General features: G+C 46.6%; 1 protein-coding gene across 1 annotated transcript in view; it reads right to left on the bottom strand.

Moving 5' to 3' along the window:
* The window catches only part of LOC140737556 (uncharacterized), a 175,655-nt gene that overhangs the window by 37,319 nt on the left and 118,750 nt on the right, over nucleotides 1–19,586 (bottom strand). Inside the window, exons 25-27 of the mRNA XM_073063998.1 lie at nucleotides 19,001–19,051; nucleotides 6,303–6,329; nucleotides 2,982–3,062 (exon numbers count right to left, since the gene is read on the bottom strand). Of these exons, the coding sequence (XP_072920099.1) occupies nucleotides 2,982–3,062; nucleotides 6,303–6,329; nucleotides 19,001–19,051 (159 nt within the window). The remainder of the gene's footprint in view (nucleotides 1–2,981; nucleotides 3,063–6,302; nucleotides 6,330–19,000; nucleotides 19,052–19,586) is intronic.

The following is a 19,586-nucleotide window of genomic DNA, read 5'->3' as shown; positions in this document are numbered from 1 at the left end:
TCTACCATCTCTTAGTCACTTGCTTAATCTGTCTGTACCCATTTGTAGACTTCACCGATTCCCTTCACAGTTCACACTCCCAGTAGCTTTGTCCCATCAATGAAGTTGGATATGATCCTTTCACCTGAGTTACTAATACAGTTGAATAAGGGCAAGTATTGATCCCCAGGGCACTGGTAAGTGGCATACCACTGTGTAGATCCACTCATTTCTACTCTCTGCTTTCTGCTCCTTAACCAGGTAGCTACCACACCAACTCCAAGAACCCTTGTTTGACATAAAAATCTTTGTGTAGCAACCTCCTGTGAAGGTACCCCCAAAGCATAGAGTGAAACAGCGCAGAAACACCAAATATGCACTGACCATCAAGAACCCACTTATACTAATCCTACCCCGATGTGAGGTATGACTCCTGCCAATGGAAAAAATCCTTCTTAATTCCCATTGCTTTCAATTTTATGAAAGCTCACTTGATCAAATGCTGCCTTGAAGACATCACTCGCACCTGGCTGTAATGGAACTCCATAGCTATACTTCTAGGACAAGTATTTCAGCAGACATAGAAGTTGGCACCCCTCAGACAATCTCTTCTCCCTCCTGCCATCTGGGAAAAGGCTCTGAAGCATTCGGACTCTCACGACCAGACTATGAAACAGTTTCTTCCCCCCAGCTATCAGACTCCTCAATACCCGAAGCCTGGACTGACACCTTGCCCTACTGTCCTGTTTATTATTTATTGTAATGCCTGCACTGTTTTCGTGCACTTTATGCAGTCCAGTGTAGGTCTGTAGTCTAGTGTAGCTTTCTCTGTGTTTTTTTTTATTACGTAGTTCAGTCTAGTTTTTGTACTGTGTCATGTAACACCATGGTCCTGAAAAACGTTGTCTCATTTTTACTATGTACTGTACCAGCAGTTATGGTCAAAATGACAATAAAAGTTGACTTGACTTGACTTATCACTGGTAGTTGCTCTGTTTATATTCATAGCTGCTCAGAGAATGAAACAGTTTAGGTCCACAAACAGCAAGGTCTGGTTAATATTAGGACCTGGGCTGGTAAGTGATGTGGCAGAGGAGAGGGGACAGTGGCAGAAAGGGAAGGAGGAGGGGACCCAGGGGAAGTAATAGGCCGTGAGAAGAAGTGAAAGGTCAGAGAGGGGAAGGCAGGGTGGAATTGTTTACCGAAAGGAGAAATCATTACTCATACCATTAGTTTGGCGGGTACCCAGACGGAATATAAGCTGTTGCCCCTCCACCCTGAAGGTGGCCTCATCTTGGCATGAGGGAAGGCCATAGATCGAAACATCGGAATGGGAATGGGAATCAGAATTATCAGGAAGTCCCACTTGTGACAGATGTTGCAGAGGTGCTCGATGAAGCAGCCCCCCAATTTATGACGGGTCTCACCACTGTAGAGGAGGCCTCTCAGGAGCACTGGGCACAACAGACAACCCCAGTGTCACCTCACCTGTTTGGAACTCTGAATGGAGGTGAAGGGGGAGGTGACTGTTGAGCCACTTGCAGGGTTAAGTGCTGGGAGGGAGATCAGTGGGGAGGGACAAATGCACAAGGGAATTATGGAGAGAGTGATCCCTGTGGAAAACAAAGGGGGTTATTAATTGTATCAAAGGTTTGAACAGCACCGGATGGACTTCTAGGGGTGTGGATAGTGCTGGGACATAGGATGTTGTGAAGTATTTAGAAGTATAAACTGTGATGATATACTAAATATTCCATCAGGCAGAATTATTGATGTTTGGCTGACTCAGTGCTCATCCATTCTGAGGCCAAGGCTCTCTTTGGACGTGAGGGAAGAGGGAGGCTGTACAGATTTGCATACATAGGTAACTTGGGTCCAGTGATGGAGTTGAGGTGGCTAAGACTCCTGCTGCCTTTGGTCAGAACCCCCTTTCAGTTGCCCTTCCTGTGCTCCAGCCAGGGGCAAAGGATGGATGAATCTGGGGACTTACAGAAAATATCAGGGAAAAGTTGGGTAAAGTTCTGACATCATTTCTGTGGCAGTTGCAAGGTCATTTGAATGTAAAACAGTTGGTATTGGTGCTACTACCCCACATTCGGGTCATTCCAGATGCAGGCAGCCTTACTTGCAAGGACTTGCACATTCAGTTGTCCTACCTGCTCTCAGATCGGCATTTTTGTATTAGAACTGCAGGTTCTGTACCACCACATGGCCAAACACATTGTGAGGAGGACCTATGATCACAGACCCATCTTAGCCGTCCTAGCTAGCTATCACACACTTTGGTTCCACCTATTGAAACCCAGCACAAAATCTGTCTTGTTGCTCCTTAACTGCTGTGGCTCTGCATCGCAATGCACCCTTCCTACAGTGCGGGACCACCGATGGGGGCTGAGATCCTGGCAATGGGTTTAAGTGAGAATGATTACACTGGCAAAGACTGCTTACAATGGTCTTCCATCTGTATACGAAGAACTGAACCAATTCCTGCCTGTCACCTAGACAATTGTTAATACTTCCCATCAAATGCCAATGGAGTGAAACTGTTTACTATGAGTATAAAAGGGGATTCCTGCTATGTATTCACTTTGGCCTTTCCATGAAGATTGGCAAAAGATTTTCTCAGGACAAGTTAAAATTACAACTTGTGAGATGTCCCCGAAGTGCTTCTGAAGAGTTTTAAGTGAAGAAAGTGAACTAATAAAAGATAAACTTAAACAAGACATCACAAGACGGGACGTAATGTACATACACTCAGCAATGACTGTTAATCTTTTAGAATTATCATTTACATACTGCAGGAGTGATTTGTAAAAATGGCTAATTTGTAATTAAAACAGTTAATGCATCTAATAAGACAGCGCACAATGTAACTGGGTGACAATGAGTTAGTGATTTGTTTCTGCTCCAGCACTGTGCATCTGTTCTCCAGTGTTACTCAGAGTAAGCCAGAGATGCTGGCACTCTTATGATGTAAGCTGTATTAAACGTCATCTACTTACTGGGAGACCAAGGGGTCCTCTGTCACCTTTTTGACCTGGTTCACCCTTCCCTCCTTTAACACCATTCAACCCTGGTTCACCCTAAACGTAAAAGTAAAGTCCACCTTTTTTTTGCTACTTTGAAGCTGGGACAGAAATGCATTTAAATTAATCTCAAAAAGCTACTGAAAATACCTGTGCATCCATCAAAGTATTATTCCCTCCATAGTGATCAAAGCTTCTTGCAGTCCCTCTGTGTCACTGTAACATTACTAATAGACATTCACTATTGGAAGCTATTTAAAATTTCTTCCTTTTCTATTAGACTAAGAAGGGAAGGGAAGGGAAGGATCTCCAAGAGGATTATACAGTACATCTCTCAGTGTAGACTTGTTTAATATTGATTGCACCTGACAGTGTGCAGGATTTCATCCAGTTCAAGACTACATTATACTCCTTCTTGACTGAGATGTCCATGCTTCTGGATCCTCAACAGATTGTTTTCTGTCAGTTTGTAGAATATGTGCTGCTATTTCCCCCTAATCCTTGAAAATTAGCTGCCGAAATTTAGAGTTTACTGTTGACAATATAGGAAATTAAAATTTTGTGCATTCATTTGAGATTTTTCGTTTTTCTGTATTAGAAGAGCTATTAGCAAACTTAATACACACAGACAAAGGAAAGCCTCACATTAAAGCCATCACTGATCCCTATTGCACTGAAGAGAACTCAAAAGGAAAGATTTAGTTGTAAAAACATTACGTTGTCTTAGGGATGTTGCTGCTCTGTGAACAGGATAGTATGCAAAAGCCCCACTTGTAACTTTATGGTAGAAGGAAAGCCATTGATCAATTGGCTGTGAATGATTGGCTATAAGTAATTTGGCCTGGCCAATCGCCTGCTGCCTTTTGCGCTTTGCCCTTTGGCATCTCTGCATTGCAACTTCAGTAGCTTGATTCCTCATTCGAAGTTGTGCTTGGAACAAAGTTTGATATCACCTTCTACACTTACAGTGAATGAGGCTTACCAGCCTGAGACTGATAGAGGACTAAAGCCTTGAGATTATGGATTTCATGGTATTCTGTGTCTGACCATTCACTGTGCCACTCAGGGAGCTATTTTGGAATGTTATGTCTGATATATTGACATATGACATATTGGACATTGTCCTTCTTCATAATGACAGCACTCCTGCCAATTTGGTCAGATATGAGTGGGTAGGAATAAGACCAAGTTAGATATTTCTCAGTGTCGGTTTCTTTAGCAGAGGGCCCAGAACCAACTGACAACAGTTCTAACCACAACTCAGCCAACTGAGCATCCCTTGGGGCTTGACATTGCCAAATGTCAGCATTGCAGAAGTATTCAACATGGGTGTGAATGAAACTGGATGCCAGTTTAGCCGAGAAGGGGGTGAGGAGAAAGGGGAGACCCACAATCAATGAATGCTTGTTTGTTTAAATAAAACTGCTGAATTGATAAGTTCTTGAATCAAGTTTGAAGTGTCTTTGGTTGGTATACTACAACACTGTTGCAGATCATGGATCTGCCTGCAGAGATGGGATAGACAATGAAACAATAATGGAAGAGTCTAGGAGACTGGCTGATAGATTAAGCCCTTGGAGTATAACCATATCAGGCTATAACATTGGCTGCCTATGGGACCTGTACAACAATTTTCTCAAAACTTTACTGAGGAGCATTTTCCAAGGCAGAGTTGATCTAGTTCTTCATAATACCACAATTATCTTGCTTTGTGTATAGTGGACCAGGCATGGGGTAAAAGCAACGGTCTCAATCAGGATCCTAGTTATGGAATGGCACACAAAGTCCATTTGTGACTGTTGAGCATTTTGAGAGAGAAGTTTGCATGGTCTCAATTGAATTAACTATATCCATCATTAGTCCAATTCCTCGGAACTATTATTGAATGTTTTCAGGCATTGTTTCTAACTCACCATAATTTACTGCATTAAAAACTAACTCACCTCCTTCTGATTCTTTTGCCCACGATTTTAGGATCATGCTTTCCAGTTATCAAGCTTCTGGCCAGGGTTTCTTTTTATTTATTCTGTTAAATCTCTTTACATAATTGCCGAAACTTGATTGGTTTAGAAATATATTAAGGAAGCACCTTAAAGGGATTTGTAACACAATGATCAGGTTGATTATAGACTCAGACCCAGAATCTACAGGAACTAAGAGGAGATCTGCACACTTGTGTATTACTGCAGAAAGAATCCTGGCTAACAAAGTGTTAATATAAAATCAGGCAAAATCCATCAGAACAGTTCAGTTGTTCTACCATTTACAAAGGACACCATTTTTCCGCAAGGCTGTTCTGTGTGCTGATCCTGGTGAAATAACACACTGACAGATGCACAGAAATCTTTAGTAATACCTTTTGTGTGGTGATCCCTTTAAACCCATAAGTTCATCAGCTCTGGCAATAATGTAAGTTGGAAAGCCTTTTGTTTTGAAGGGGCGATGTACTGGAAGAACTGAAAATTGTGACGAAACACATTTCTATTTCCGAATTTGCACCCAGTGACACCAGGGAGTGAGCTCAGAGAAGGCTTATGGATGACATATCGCAGAGCGCTCCTTGTATTAACATGACGCAAGTGACACTATACAACACTTGATTCAGATCCACACGATCTTGCTTCATTTGATGATGATGATGCCTGTTATACAGGGTTGAGGATTGTTTTATATCTCACATTGACAGCTATTCAGGGAACCACAATAAAGCTGAATAAACTCTGTTTGATTACGTGAAGGATCATTATTGTTTTGTTCTCAGATTTAAGTAGGCTGTGATTAACTGCCTGAACTACAGCTCTGGATGCCAGGAGTGTGTAGTTAATCCCACCATGTAGGCCAATTGTATTGATAAGATTCTAGGTATTCACAGGATGCAGATTTTGCCTGGCTCTGACATGATTTCATGAAGTTTAGGGTCTGCTGAGCCTTACAGAAATCTGCATCTCTACATTACGTGAGTGAAATGTGTTGGCCTTGGTGCACAAGCCCTCCAAAAGCAACAAAAGCTCTGATGACAACTGACCTATTAAAATTAGAACCCTAACCTTGACCTTGCATAATATCTCAGGTCAGTCTTAGCAAGGCTCTTATACAATTTGGTAAAGTGGGTAAGGAAGCACTTGCTCTGCAGCCAGAACTTACAGGTTTAAAGACGCTATAACATTAAATCAACATTAATTAGTCAAATAAGTGACACATAGCATGCATGGCTAATTTTAACAAAGAGCATGGAGACAGATTTAAGACATTATTTGTCAGTTTACTAGATCTCCTTAGACTTTGTTGCTGACCTACCTTTGGTCCTGGAAGACCATGTGGTCCCTGTGGGAACAGAATGATGATGAACAGAAATGAGTAAATATCTCACCGTGAGTTCGAACAATAACTTTCATGTACTAAGGTAATGAAGGCCAAGAAACCCAGAACCTTCAGGCCTTCCCAACACTGATTGCGACCTCCTTCAGTACCATAACTGTTCTTCTTTTTATTTTTATTCAAATATGCATCCAATTGTCTCTTAACTATGTACATGAGAAAAAGGAAGTCCATTGCACTAGGATTCTTGTCTGGGTCTAGCAGCTTGCTGGTTGCACCTGCAAACGGCTTCATGCTTCATGAAGTAGTGCATCAGAATAGTTAATAACTATGCCCGTTTGAGCAACCTATCTGAAGCACAATCCAAATCTGCTACACATGTGCCCTGTGAGTTAGGCTCCCAGAAAGCCAAGTTCATCTCATTTCTAAAAACATATTTTCCACGAGCCACCCATTTCTTTCTTTCTTTTCTCCCACCAAGTAGCAATCAGAGTCAGATTTATTACCACGGACTTATAAGGAATGAAATATGCATCCTCTTCTTGCAAAGAAGCCACCATAATTGAACACCATACCCACCCCAGACATCTTCTCTGCCCCCACTCCTCCCATTTGGCAGAAGATGCGAAAGCCTGAAAGCATATCGCTCCCGGCTCAAGAGCAGCTTCTATCCCACTCTTATCAGATTCCTGAATGCACTTCTCATATGATAAGACTCTTGGCCTTACAATCTACCTCGCTATGATCTTCCACTTCATTGTTTACCTGCACGTTTTTTGGTAGTGTTTACATTTTATTCTGCATTGCTATTGCTTTACCTTATTCTAATCTGTATAAACAGTATGCAAGACAAGATATTCACTGCATCTTGGTACATGTGACAATAATAAACCAGTATCAATATCAAAATCTATTGTTCTCTGGCAGCAGCACAGTACAAAAACATAAAATTACAACAAATTACAGAATATAGTGTCTGGGAATACAGGTTCATAATTTATGGAAAGTGGCGTCACAGGTAAATGGGGCCATAAAGAGAGCTTTTGCCACATTGGCCTTCCTAGATCAAGATATTGAGTACAGGAATTTGGATGTTGGCTGGAGTTGTATTAGACATTGGTGAGACACAATTTTGGAGTATTGTGTGCAGTTTTGGTCACCTACCGACAGGAAATATGTAAATAAGACTGAAAGAGTGCAGAGAAAATTTACATGAATGTTGCTAGGACTGGAGGATCTGAGTTAAAGATCGAACGTGGAGAATTGAGAGGAGATTTGATACAGGTATACAAAATCATGAGGTGTACAGACCGGGTAAATGGAAGCAAGCTTTTTCTACTGAGGTTCGGTGGGGCTGCAACCAGAGGTCATGGGTTAAAGGTGAAACTTTAAGGAGAACATGAGGGGAAACTTCTTCACCCAAAGAGTTGTTAGAGTGTGGAAAGAGCTGCCAGTATGTGTGGTAACAATTTTGATTTCAACATTTAAGAGAAGTTTGGGTAGGTGCGTGGATGGGAGGGGTATGGAGGTCACTGGACCTGGTGAAGGTTGATAGGTGTAGGCAATTTGAATGGGTCAGCATGGTCTAGATGGGTCAGAGGGCCTGTTTCTCTGCTGTAGTTTTCTATGCTTCCATGGCTCTACAATCCCTCTAGGAGACCTGATGTGTGTCTCCTGACTGCTAACTGCTCTACACCAGATCAAGCGTCTGTACCATCAGAAGATGATGTTTTCCCATTTTGTTAAGGGTCTGGAGCTTTCACTTTCAAGAGGTGTTACTTTTCACTGTTCTGTAATCGGCTGGATTTCCCACTTAACCACTTCACAAATCTGATTATATCCTTCCATTCATTTCCGCAATAATTCTTCGCAGTTGGGAATACCGCCTAATTTAATATCAGCGGTAGACAACCCACAATACCATACCTCTTTTACTGAAATCAGTGTGAGTTACATCACAGAAATAAGAGGTCCTTCCCTTAAATTCCTGGATTACACATCACAGAGATACCATCGTTATTCCTGAGGGTGACTTTCAATCTCTTTTTCTGCATCAATACCTATATTTTTCAGTTTCTTCCATACTATCTGTACTATTTCCATTGTAAACTATTGTTAAACCTTGTTGTGTGCTCTTGGCACTACATTCCTATAGAAAATAGTCATTAATTCATCATTTACCCATGGTTGAACTGCATTTAATTCTTGCCCTACAGCTTGCATTCAAAACCTTCCACAATTAAGTGTGCTTTTGAGCTGCCCTTTTGTTCTATCTAATTCACCTGAGTTAGGTAAGTCTCCTATATAGAAAACACAAACTGTTAAAAATCTCTCAGAACTAGACATAGGCATGTACTGCTCTGAGAAGCAGCAAAATAGATCACATTCCTCATTGTAATCTGTGGAAATGTCTGTGTTGAAGTCCATACAAAAATATTCTGTACACACAGGATTACAAACACTACGAATTCACAAATAAGTTGTGAGATCTAGGAAAGCAGCATCCATTATCAAGGGCACCCACCATCCAGACCATGCTCTCTCCTCATTGCTGCCATCAGGAAGTAGTAAAGGAGGCCTAGGTCTCGCACCTCAAGGTTCAGGAACAGTCATTGCCCTACAACTATCACACTCTTATGAACCAGAGTGGCTAACTTCACTCACCTCAACACTGACTTGATTCCACAACTTAGCGATTCACCTTAAGGATTCTACATTTGCAATACTCATCATTTATTTATCATTATTTTGTTTTTTTCTTCTTTTTCGTTTCTGCAGAATATGAAGTCTTTTGCACAAGGGTTGTTTGTCCATCTTTGCTGTGTGCAGTTTTTCATTGATTCAACTCACAGACCTCTGTTGATACCCCTGCCCCTGCTTACCCCATCCCTATCTATAATTTTAGTCTGGTTCTCTTTCTCTTTTTCCCCCCTCACTATAATCTCCCCCCAGCCCTACCTTTCTTTCTCTTTTATTTCCCATCATTTTCCACCTTCCCCTAGCCCATTTCCCTCCAGCCGATCACTTTCCAGCTCTCTACTTCATCCCACCCCCACTTCTTATCCCGCCTCGACCATCCCATGTTACTTCACTCCTGATGAAGGGTTTCAGCTCGAAACGTCGTCACTAACTCCTCCCATAGATGTTGTCTGGCTTGCTGAGTTCTGCCAGCATTTTGTGTTTTTATTTATTTCCAGTATCTGCAGATTCACTCGTGTTGCCTTTTCATTGATTCTGTTGCTTTTCTTTGTATTTATGGTGAATACCCGCAAGAAAACACATCTCAGGGTAGTATATGGTGCCATATATGACTCTGATAATAAATTTATTTTGAACTTTGAACTCTGAGATTACTCCCCAACAGAATTGATGAATTTCAGTTTTTATTTCTCTTATCTACTTTAAACTTAAAGGCCAGACTCCATGCTTTCAACGTATTCTAACCCACAACTTTCAATAAAACTTAAGTCCACTCAATTTTATAGTATCTCAGAATGCAACCTATGCCTGATCCACTGTATGTCTTGCCACGGTTTAACTCCACAAAATGTAAAACTTCGTACTTGACTAAGTTGGATTCCATCTGTCATTCTCTTACTACCTCCCTGCTTGATGAATATTTTATTGTTACCTTAGAAAAGCTTCTTCATTGTCCACTCATACTTTACATTCTCATCCAGATTATTAAGGTAAACAACAAACAACAGGAGCTCCAGAACCAATCCCAGTCCCTGCAGCACCTGGAAAAACAACCCTCCTCTACCAGAACCAATCCCAGTCCCAGCAGCACAGCACCCAACCTGGAAAAACAACCCTCCTCTACCAGAACCAACCCCAGTCCCTGCAGCACAGCACCCAACCTGGAAAAACAACCCTCCTCTACCAGAATCAATCCCAGTCCCTGCAGCACAGCACCAAACCTGGAAAAACAACCCTCCTCTACCAGAACCAATCCCAGTCCCTGCAGCACCTGGAAAAACAACCCTCCTCTACCAGAACCAATCCCAGTCCCTGCAGCACCTGGAAAAACAACCCTCCTCTACCAGAACCAACCCCCGTCCCTGCAGCACAGCACCCAACCTGGAAAAACAACCCTCCTCTACCAGAACCAATCCCAGTCCCTGCAGCACAGCATCCAACCTGGAAAAACAACCCTCCTCTACCAGAACCAATCCCAGTCCCTGCAGCACCTGGAAAAACAACCCTCCTCTACCAGAACCAATCCCAGTCCCTGCAGCACAGCACCAAACCTGGAAAAACAACCCTCCTCTACCAGAACCAACCCCCGTCCCTGCAGCACAGCACCCAACCTGGAAAAACAACCCTCCTCTACCAGAATCAATCCCAGTCCCTGCAGCACCTGGAAAAACAACCCTCCTCTACCAGAACCAACCCCAGTCCCTGCAGCACCTGGAAAAACAACCCTCCTCTACCAGAACCAACCCCCGTCCCTGCAGCACAGCACCCAACCTGGAAAAACAACCCTCCTCTACCAGAATCAATCCCAGTCCCTGCAGCACCTGGAAAAACAACCCTCCTCTACCAGAGCCAACCCCAGTCCCTGCAGCACAGCACCCAACCTGGAAAAACAACCCTCCTCTACCAGAACCAATCCCAGTCCCTGCAGCACAGCACCCAACCTGGAAAAACAACCCTCCTCTACCAGAGCCAACCCCAGTCCCTGCAGCACAGCACCCAACCTGGAAAAACAACCCTCCTCTACCAGAACCAATCCCAGTCCCTGCAGCACCTGGAAAAACAACCCTCCTCTACCAGAACCAATCCCAGTCCCTGCAGCACAGCACCCAACCTGGAAAAACAACCCTCCTCTACCAGAACCAATCCCAGTCCCTGCAGCACCTGGAAAAACAACCCTCCTCTACCAGAACCAATCCCAGTCCCTGCAGCACAGCACCCAACCTGGAAAAACAACCCTCCTCTACCAGAACCAATCCCAGTCCCTGCAGCACCTGGAAAAACAACCCTCCTCTACCAGAACCAACCCCCGTCCCTGCAGCACAGCACCCAACCTGGAAAAACAACCCTCCTCTACCAGAACCAATCCCAGTCCCTGCAGCACAGCACCCAACCTGGAAAAACAACCCTCCTCTACCAGAACCAATCCCAGTCCCTGCAGCACAGCACCAAACCTGGAAAAACAACCCTCCTCTACCAGAACCAATCCCAGTCCCTGCAGCACAGCACCAAACCTGGAAAAACAACCCTCCTCTACCAGAACCAATCCCAGTCCCTGCAGCACAGCACCCAACCTGGAAAAACAACCCTCCTCTACCAGAACCAATCCCAGTCCCTGCAGCACAGCATCCAACCTGGAAAAACAACCCTCCTCTACCAGAACCAATCCCAGTCCCTGCAGCACAGCACCAAACCTGGAAAAACAACCCTCCTCTACCAGAACCAATCCCAGTCCCTGCAGCACAGCACCAAACCTGGAAAAACAACCCTCCTCTACCAGAACCAATCCCAGTCCCTGCAGCACAGCACCCAACCTGGAAAAACAACCCTCCTCTACCAGAACCAATCCCAGTCCCTGCAGCACAGCACCCAACCTGGAAAAACAACCCTCCTCTACCAGAACCAATCCCAGTCCCTGCAGCACAGCACCAAACCTGGAAAAACAACCCTCCTCTACCAGAACCAATCCCAGTCCCTGCAGCACAGCACCCAACCTGGAAAAACAACCCTCCTCTACCAGAACCAATCCCAGTCCCTGCAGCACAGCACCCAACCTGGAAAAACAACCCTCCTCTACCAGAACCAATCCCAGTCCCTGCAGCACAGCACCAAACCTGGAAAAACAACCCCCCTCTACCAGAACCAATCCCACTCCCTGCAGCACAGCACCCAACCTGGAAAAACAACCCTCCTCTACCAGAACCAATCCCAGTCCCTGCAGCACAGCACCAAACCTGGAAAAACAACCCCCCTCTACCAGAACCAATCCCAGTCCCTGCAGCACAGCAACCAACCTGGAAAAACAACCCTCCTCTACCAGAACCTATCCCAGTCCCTGCAGCACAGCACCAAACCTGGAAAAACAACCCTCCTCTACCAGAACCAATCCCAGTCCCTGCAGCACAGCACCAAACCTGGAAAAACAACCCTCCTCTACCAGAACCAACCCCAGTCCCTGCAGCACAGCACCCAACCTGGAAAAACAACCCTCCTCTACCAGAACCAATCCCAGTCCCTGCAGCACCTGGAAAAACAACCCTCCTCTACCAGAACCAATCCCAGTCCCTGCAGCACCTGGTAAAACAACCCTCCTCTACCAGAACCAATCCCAGTCCCTGCAGCACCTGGAAAAACAACCCCCCTCTACCAGAACCAATCCCAGTCCCTGCATCATCTGGAAAAACAACCCTCCTCTACCAGAAACAATCCCAGTCCCAGCAGCACAGCACCCAACCTGGAAAAACAACCCTCCTCTACCAGAACCAATCCCAGTCCCAGCAGCACAGCACCCAACCTGGAAAAACAACCCTCCTCTACCAGAACCAATCCCAGTCCCTGCAGCACAGCACCCAACCTGGAAAAACAACCCTCCTCTACCAGAATCAATCCCAGTCCCTGCAGCACAGCACCCAACCTGGAAAAACAACCCTCCTCTACCAGAACCAATCCCAGTCCCTGCAGCACCTGGAAAAACAACCCTCCTCTACCAGAACCAATCCCAGTCCCTGCAGCACAGCACCCAACCTGGAAAAACAACCCTCCTCTACCAGAACCAACGCCAGTCCCTGCAGCACAGCACCCAACCTGGAAAAACAACCCTCCTCTACCAGAATCAATCCGAGTCCCTGCAGCACAGCACCCAACCTGGAAAAACAACCCTCCTCTACCAGAACCAATCCCAGTCCCTGCAGCACCTGGAAAAACAACCCTCCTCTACCAGAACCAACCCCAGTCCCTGCAGCACAGCACCCAACCTGGAAAAACAACCCTCCTCTACCAGAACCAACCCCCGTCCCTGCAGCACAGCACCCAACCTGGAAAAACAACCCTCCTGTACCAGAACCAATCCCAGTCCCTGCAGCACCTGGAAAAACAACCCTCCTCTACCAGAACCAATCCCAGTCCCTGCAGCACAGCACCCAACCTGGAAAAACAACCCTCCTCTACCAGAACCAATCCCAGTCCCTGCAGCACAGCACCCAACCTGGAAAAACAACCCTCCTCTACCAGAACCAATCCCAGTCCCTGCAGCACAGCACCCAACCTGGAAAAACAACCCTCCTCTACCAGAACCAATCCCAGTCCCTGCAGCACAGCACCCAACCTGGAAAAACAACCCTCCTCTACCAGAACCAACCCCCGTCCCTGCAGCACAGCACCCAACCTGGAAAAACAACCCTCCTCTACCAGAACCAACCCCCGTCCCTGCAGCACAGCACCCAACCTGGAAAAACAACCCTCCTCTACCAGAACCAACCCCAGTCCCTGCAGCACAGCACCCAACCTGGAAAAACAACCCTCCTCTACCAGAACCAACCCCCGTCCCTGCAGCACAGCACCCAACCTGGAAAAACAACCCTCCTCTACCAGAACCAATCCCAGTCCCTGCAGCACAGCAACCAACCTGGAAAAGCAACCCTCCTCTACCAGAACCAATCCCAGTCCCTGCAGCACAGCACCCAACCTGGAAAAACAACCCTCCTCTACCAGAACCAATCCCAGTCCCTGCAGCACAGCACCCAACCTGGAAAAACAACTCTCCTCTACCAGAACCAATCCCAGTCCCTGCAGCACCTGGAAAAACAACCCTCCTCTACCAGAACCAATCCCAGTCCCTGCAGCACAGCACCCAACCTGGAAAAACAACCCTCCTCTACCAGAACCAATCCCAGTCCCTGCAGCACCTGGAAAAACAACCCTCCTCTACCAGAACCAATCCCAGTCCCTGCAGCACCTGGAAAAACAACCCTCCTCTACCAGAACCAATCCCAGTCCCTGCAGCACAGCACCCAACCTGGAAAAACAACCCTCCTCTACCAGAACCAACGCCAGTCCCTGCAGCACAGCACCCAACCTGGAAAAACAACCTTCCTCTACCAGAACCAATCCCAGTCCCTGCAGCACAGCACCCAACCTGGAAAAACAACCCTCCTCTACCAGAACCAATCCCAGTCCCTGCAGCACAGCACCCAACCTGGAAAAACAACCCTCCTCTACCAGAACCAATCCCAGTCCCTGCAGCACAGCACCCAACCTGGAAAAACAACCCTCCTCTACCAGAACCAATCCCAGTCCCTGCAGCACCTGGAAAAACAACCCCCCTCTACCAGAACCAATCCCAGTCCCTGCAGCACCTGGAAAAACAACCCTCCTCTACCAGAACCAATCCCAGTCCCTGCAGCACAGCACCCAACCTGGAAAAACAACCCTCCTCTACCAGAACCAATCCCAGTCCCTGCAGCACAGCAACCAACCTGGAAAAGCAACCCTCCTCTACCAGAACCAATCCCAGTCCCTGCAGCACAGCAACCAACCTGGAAAAGCAACCCTCCTCTACCAGAACCAATCCCAGTCCCTGCAGCACCTGGAAAAACAACCCCCCTCTACCAGAACCAATCCCAGTCCCTGCAGCACAGCACCCAACCTGGAAAAACAACCCTCCTCTACCAGAACCAATCCCAGTCCCTGCAGCACAGCACCCAACCTGGAAAAACAACCCTCCTCTACCAGAACCAATCCCAGTCCCTGCAGCACAGCAACCAACCTGGAAAAGCAACCCTCCTCTACCAGAACCAATCCCAGTCCCTGCAGCACCTGGAAAAACAACCCTCCTCTACCAGAACCAATCCCAGTCCCTGCAGCACAGCACCCAACCTGGAAAAACAACTCTCCTCTACCAGAACCAACCCCAGTCCCTGCAGCACCTGGAAAAACAACCCTCCTCTACCAGAACCAACCCCAGTCCCTGCAGCACAGCACCCAACCTGGAAAAACAACCCTCCTCTACCAGAACCAATCCCAGTCCCTGCAGCACCTGGAAAAACAACCCTCCTCTACCAGAACCAATCCCAGTCCCTGCAGCACAGCACCCAACCTGGAAAAACAACCCTCCTCTACCAGAACCAACCCCAGTCCCTGCAGCACAGCACCCAACCTGGAAAAACAACCCTCCTCTACCAGAACCAATCCCAGTCCCTGCAGCACAGCAACCAACCTGGAAAAACAACCCTCCTCTACCAGAACCAATCCCAGTCCCTGCAGCACAGCACCCAACCTGGAAAAACAACCCTCCTCTACCAGAACCAATCCCAGTCCCTGCAGCACAGCACCCAACCTGGAAAAACAACCCTCCTCTACCAGAACCAATCCCAGTCCCTGCAGCACAGCACCCAACCTGGAAAAACAACCCTCCTCTACCAGAACCAATCCCAGTCCCTGCAGCACCTGGAAAAACAACCCTCCTCTACCAGAACCAACCCCAGTCCCTGCAGCACAGCACCCAACCTGGAAAAACAACCCTCCTCTACCAGAACCAATCCCAGTCCCTGCAGCACAGCAACCAACCTGGAAAAACAACCCTCCTCTACCAGAACCAATCCCAGTCCCTGCAGCACAGCAACCAACCTGGAAAAACAACCCTCCTCTACCAGAACCAATCCCAGTCCCTGCAGCACCTGGAAAAACAACCCTCCTCTACCAGAACCAATCCCAGTCCCTGCAGCACCTGGAAAAACAACCCTCCTCTACCAGAACCAATCCCAGTCCCTGCAGCACAGCACCCAACCTGGAAAAACAACCCTCCTCTACCAGAACCAATCCCAGTCCCTGCAGCACAGCACCCAACCTGGAAAAACAACCCTCCTCTACCAGAACCAATCCCAGTCCCTGCAGCACAGCACCCAACCTGGAAAAACAACCCTCCTCTACCAGAACCAATCCCAGTCCCTGCAGCACAGCACCAAACCTGGAAAAACAACCCTCCTCTACCAGAATCAATCCCAGTCCCTGCAGCACCTGGAAAAACAACCCTCCTCTACCAGAACCAATCCCAGTCCCTGCAGCACCTGGAAAAACAACCCTCCTCTACCAGAACCAATCCCAGTCCCTGCAGCACAGCACCCAACCTGGAAAAACAACCTTCCTCTACCAGAACCAATCCCAGTCCCTGCAGCACAGCACCCAACCTGGAAAAACAACCCTCCTCTACCAGAATCAATCCCAGTCCCTGCAGCACCTGGAAAAACAACCCTCCTCTACCAGAACCAACCCCCGTCCCTGCAGCACAGCACCCAACCTGGAAAAACAACCCTCCTCTACCAGAATCAATCCCAGTCCCTGCAGCACCTGGAAAAACAACCCTCCTCTACCAGAACCAACCCCCGTCCCTGCAGCACAGCACCCAACCTGGAAAAACAACCCTCCTCTACCAGAACCAATCCCAGTCCCTGCAGCACAGCACCCAACCTGGAAAAACAACCCTCCTCTACCAGAATCAATCCCAGTCCCTGCAGCACCTGGAAAAACAACCCTCCTCTACCAGAACCAATCCCAGTCCCTGCAGCACCTGGAAAAACAACCCTCCTCTACCAGAACCAATCCCAGTCCCTGCAGCACCTGGAAAAACAACCCTCCTCTACCAGAACCAATCCCAGTCCCTGCAGCACAGCACCCAACCTGGAAAAACAACCCTCCTCTACCAGAACCAATCCCAGTCCCTGCAGCACAGCACCCAACCTGGAAAAACAACCCTCCTCTACCAGAACCAATCCCAGTCCCTGCAGCACAGCACCCAACCTGGAAAAACAACCCCCCTCTACCAGAACCAATCCCAGTCCCTGCAGCACCTGGAAAAACAACCCTCCTCTACCAGAACCAACCCCCGTCCCTGCAGCACAGCACCCAACCTGGAAAAACAACCCTCCTCTACCAGAACCAACCCCCGTCCCTGCAGCACAGCACCCAACCTGGAAAAACAACCCTCCTCTACCAGAACCAATCCCAGTCCCTGCAGCACAGCACCCAACCTGGAAAAACAACCCTCCTCTACCAGAACCAATCCCAGTCCCTGCAGCACCTGGAAAAACAACCCTCCTCTACCAGAACCAATCCCAGTCCCTGCAGCACAGCACCCAACCTGGAAAAACAACCCTCCTCTACCAGAACCAATCCCAGTCCCTGCAGCACAGCACCCAACCTGGAAAAACAACCCCCCTCTACCAGAACCAATCCCAGTCCCTGCAGCACAGCAACCAACCTGGAAAAGCAACCCTCCTCTACCAGAACCAATCCCAGTCCCTGCAGCACCTGGAAAAACAACCCTCCTCTACCAGAACCAATCCCAGTCCCTGCAGCACAGCACCCAACCTGGAAAAACAACTCTCCTCTACCATCAACCCAAACTTGTATCCAATTGGTTAGCTCATGGTGATTCTGACCTTCCTAACCTACCATGCGAAGCCTTGTCAAGGGCTTGCTAATATAGACCATTTCTACTGCCTTGCCTTCATCTTGGTTATTTCTTCAAATTTGTGAGGTATGATATCTGATGAACAAAGCCACACTGACTATCCTTAGTCCGTCCTTGATTTTCGAAAAATAAACAGATCTGTTCCCTCAGAATTCCTTCCAATAATGTTCCCACCACTGATATAAGATTCACCAGCCTGTAGTTTCATGGCTACCCTTCTGAAATAAAGTCACAGCCATCCTCCAGTCTTCTTTGACCTCACTTGTGGCTAATAAAGACACAAAAATCTCTGCCAGAGTTCCACTATCTCCCCCTTGCTTTCCATAACAGCCTAGGTACACCTGGTCAAGCCCCAGGGATTCATCCAACTTTACGTTTCAAGACCTGTATCACCTTTCTCGTTGTAATATTAGTATGCTCTGGAATAACCCTGCCCCCTCTCCTGAACTCACTGTTCTGAACCTTTGACCAGGTCAGTGGTGAAGTTTGAATATATTAGTCTGACAGATGCTAAAATAGGTAGGCTATTACTATCCTGTCAGGTTTCAATATAATGCAGCCTTGTGCATTTTCTTTGCAATTATACTCTGGAAAACAGACAATTTGAAAGAATAGATGTGCATGACAAAATCCGGGAATGTTTTGCAAGCTTTACAAACATTGATGTGGTAATAGTAAGATTCTATTTAATCAAAGAGGACTGCCCAGTGCAAGCCTCAGAGGGTTGTAATCTCAGTCAGCTCCATCGCTGGCATTCACCTCCCCACCATCGAAGACATCCTTAAAAGTCAATGTCTCAAAAAGCGGCATCCATCATCAAGGACCCCCGTCACCCAGGACATGCCCTCGTCTCACAGGAACCTGAAAACACACACTCAATGCTTTAGGAACTATTTCTTCCCCACTGCTCTCAGATTTCTGAAACTGACAATAAACTCATGAACTACCTCACTATTCTTGCTTTCTATTTGCATTACTTATTTTATATAGATCTATATCTATCTATCTATATGTATCAATATACACACATACATACATAGATATCCTATTACAATTTATAGCATATTTTACGTGCTGATTTGTACTGTTGCCACAAATTTCACGACATATGTCAGTGGTAATAGACCTGATTCTCACTCCGAGGCAAAGCTCCCAGCTCTGAGATGACATGCAGTTTTTAAAGGCATCCCCAGGAACAGAACATGAGACTCTTGGAAGAGTAACTCTGACTTACCATTGGACCTGGTGGGCCTTGTGAACCGGTGGCTCCTGGGGGTCCTACAATCTGCACAAACAGATAATGGGCCAGCATGTCAATGAGAACGCAGATCTCGCACGGCTGACTGCAACTTAGGTAATGTAGGTTTTGTTATTATTTAGGAACAATATAATAAAACACAACTTCCATTTACCTGTCATTGAAAAAAAAATAAAACTGCAGTTACTGGAAATCTGAAAATAAAACCAGAAAATGCTGGAGATACTCAGAAAGTCAGGCAGCAACGGTGGTGGGGAAAACAGTTAACGTTTCAGACCAATGACCTGTGTCAGAACTTTCATTTGGTGAAAGCTGATTGACCTTAAATGTCAACTACTTCTCTCTCCCTAGTGACCCACTGAGCATGTCCACCTTTTTCTGATTAAAAAAATTCCATTTATATAGTTCTTCTTGCTCAACAATATGTCCCAACATGCCTTACTGACAACTTAAAGGGATATGCACAAGGGAACTAAAGATGCGTTAAAAAGTGTTTGAGGAGAATACTTTTGAAAGAGGACGAGAAAAGGTTAGGTTCAGTGATCTTGGGAGGGAACTCATA

This window comes from Hemitrygon akajei, chromosome 13 (genome assembly GCF_048418815.1).
Source record: "Hemitrygon akajei chromosome 13, sHemAka1.3, whole genome shotgun sequence".
NCBI classification, from domain to species: domain Eukaryota; kingdom Metazoa; phylum Chordata; class Chondrichthyes; order Myliobatiformes; family Dasyatidae; genus Hemitrygon; species Hemitrygon akajei.
The sequence above is the reverse complement of the archived record's forward strand: the minus strand, read 5'-3'. Positions and strand labels throughout refer to the sequence as shown.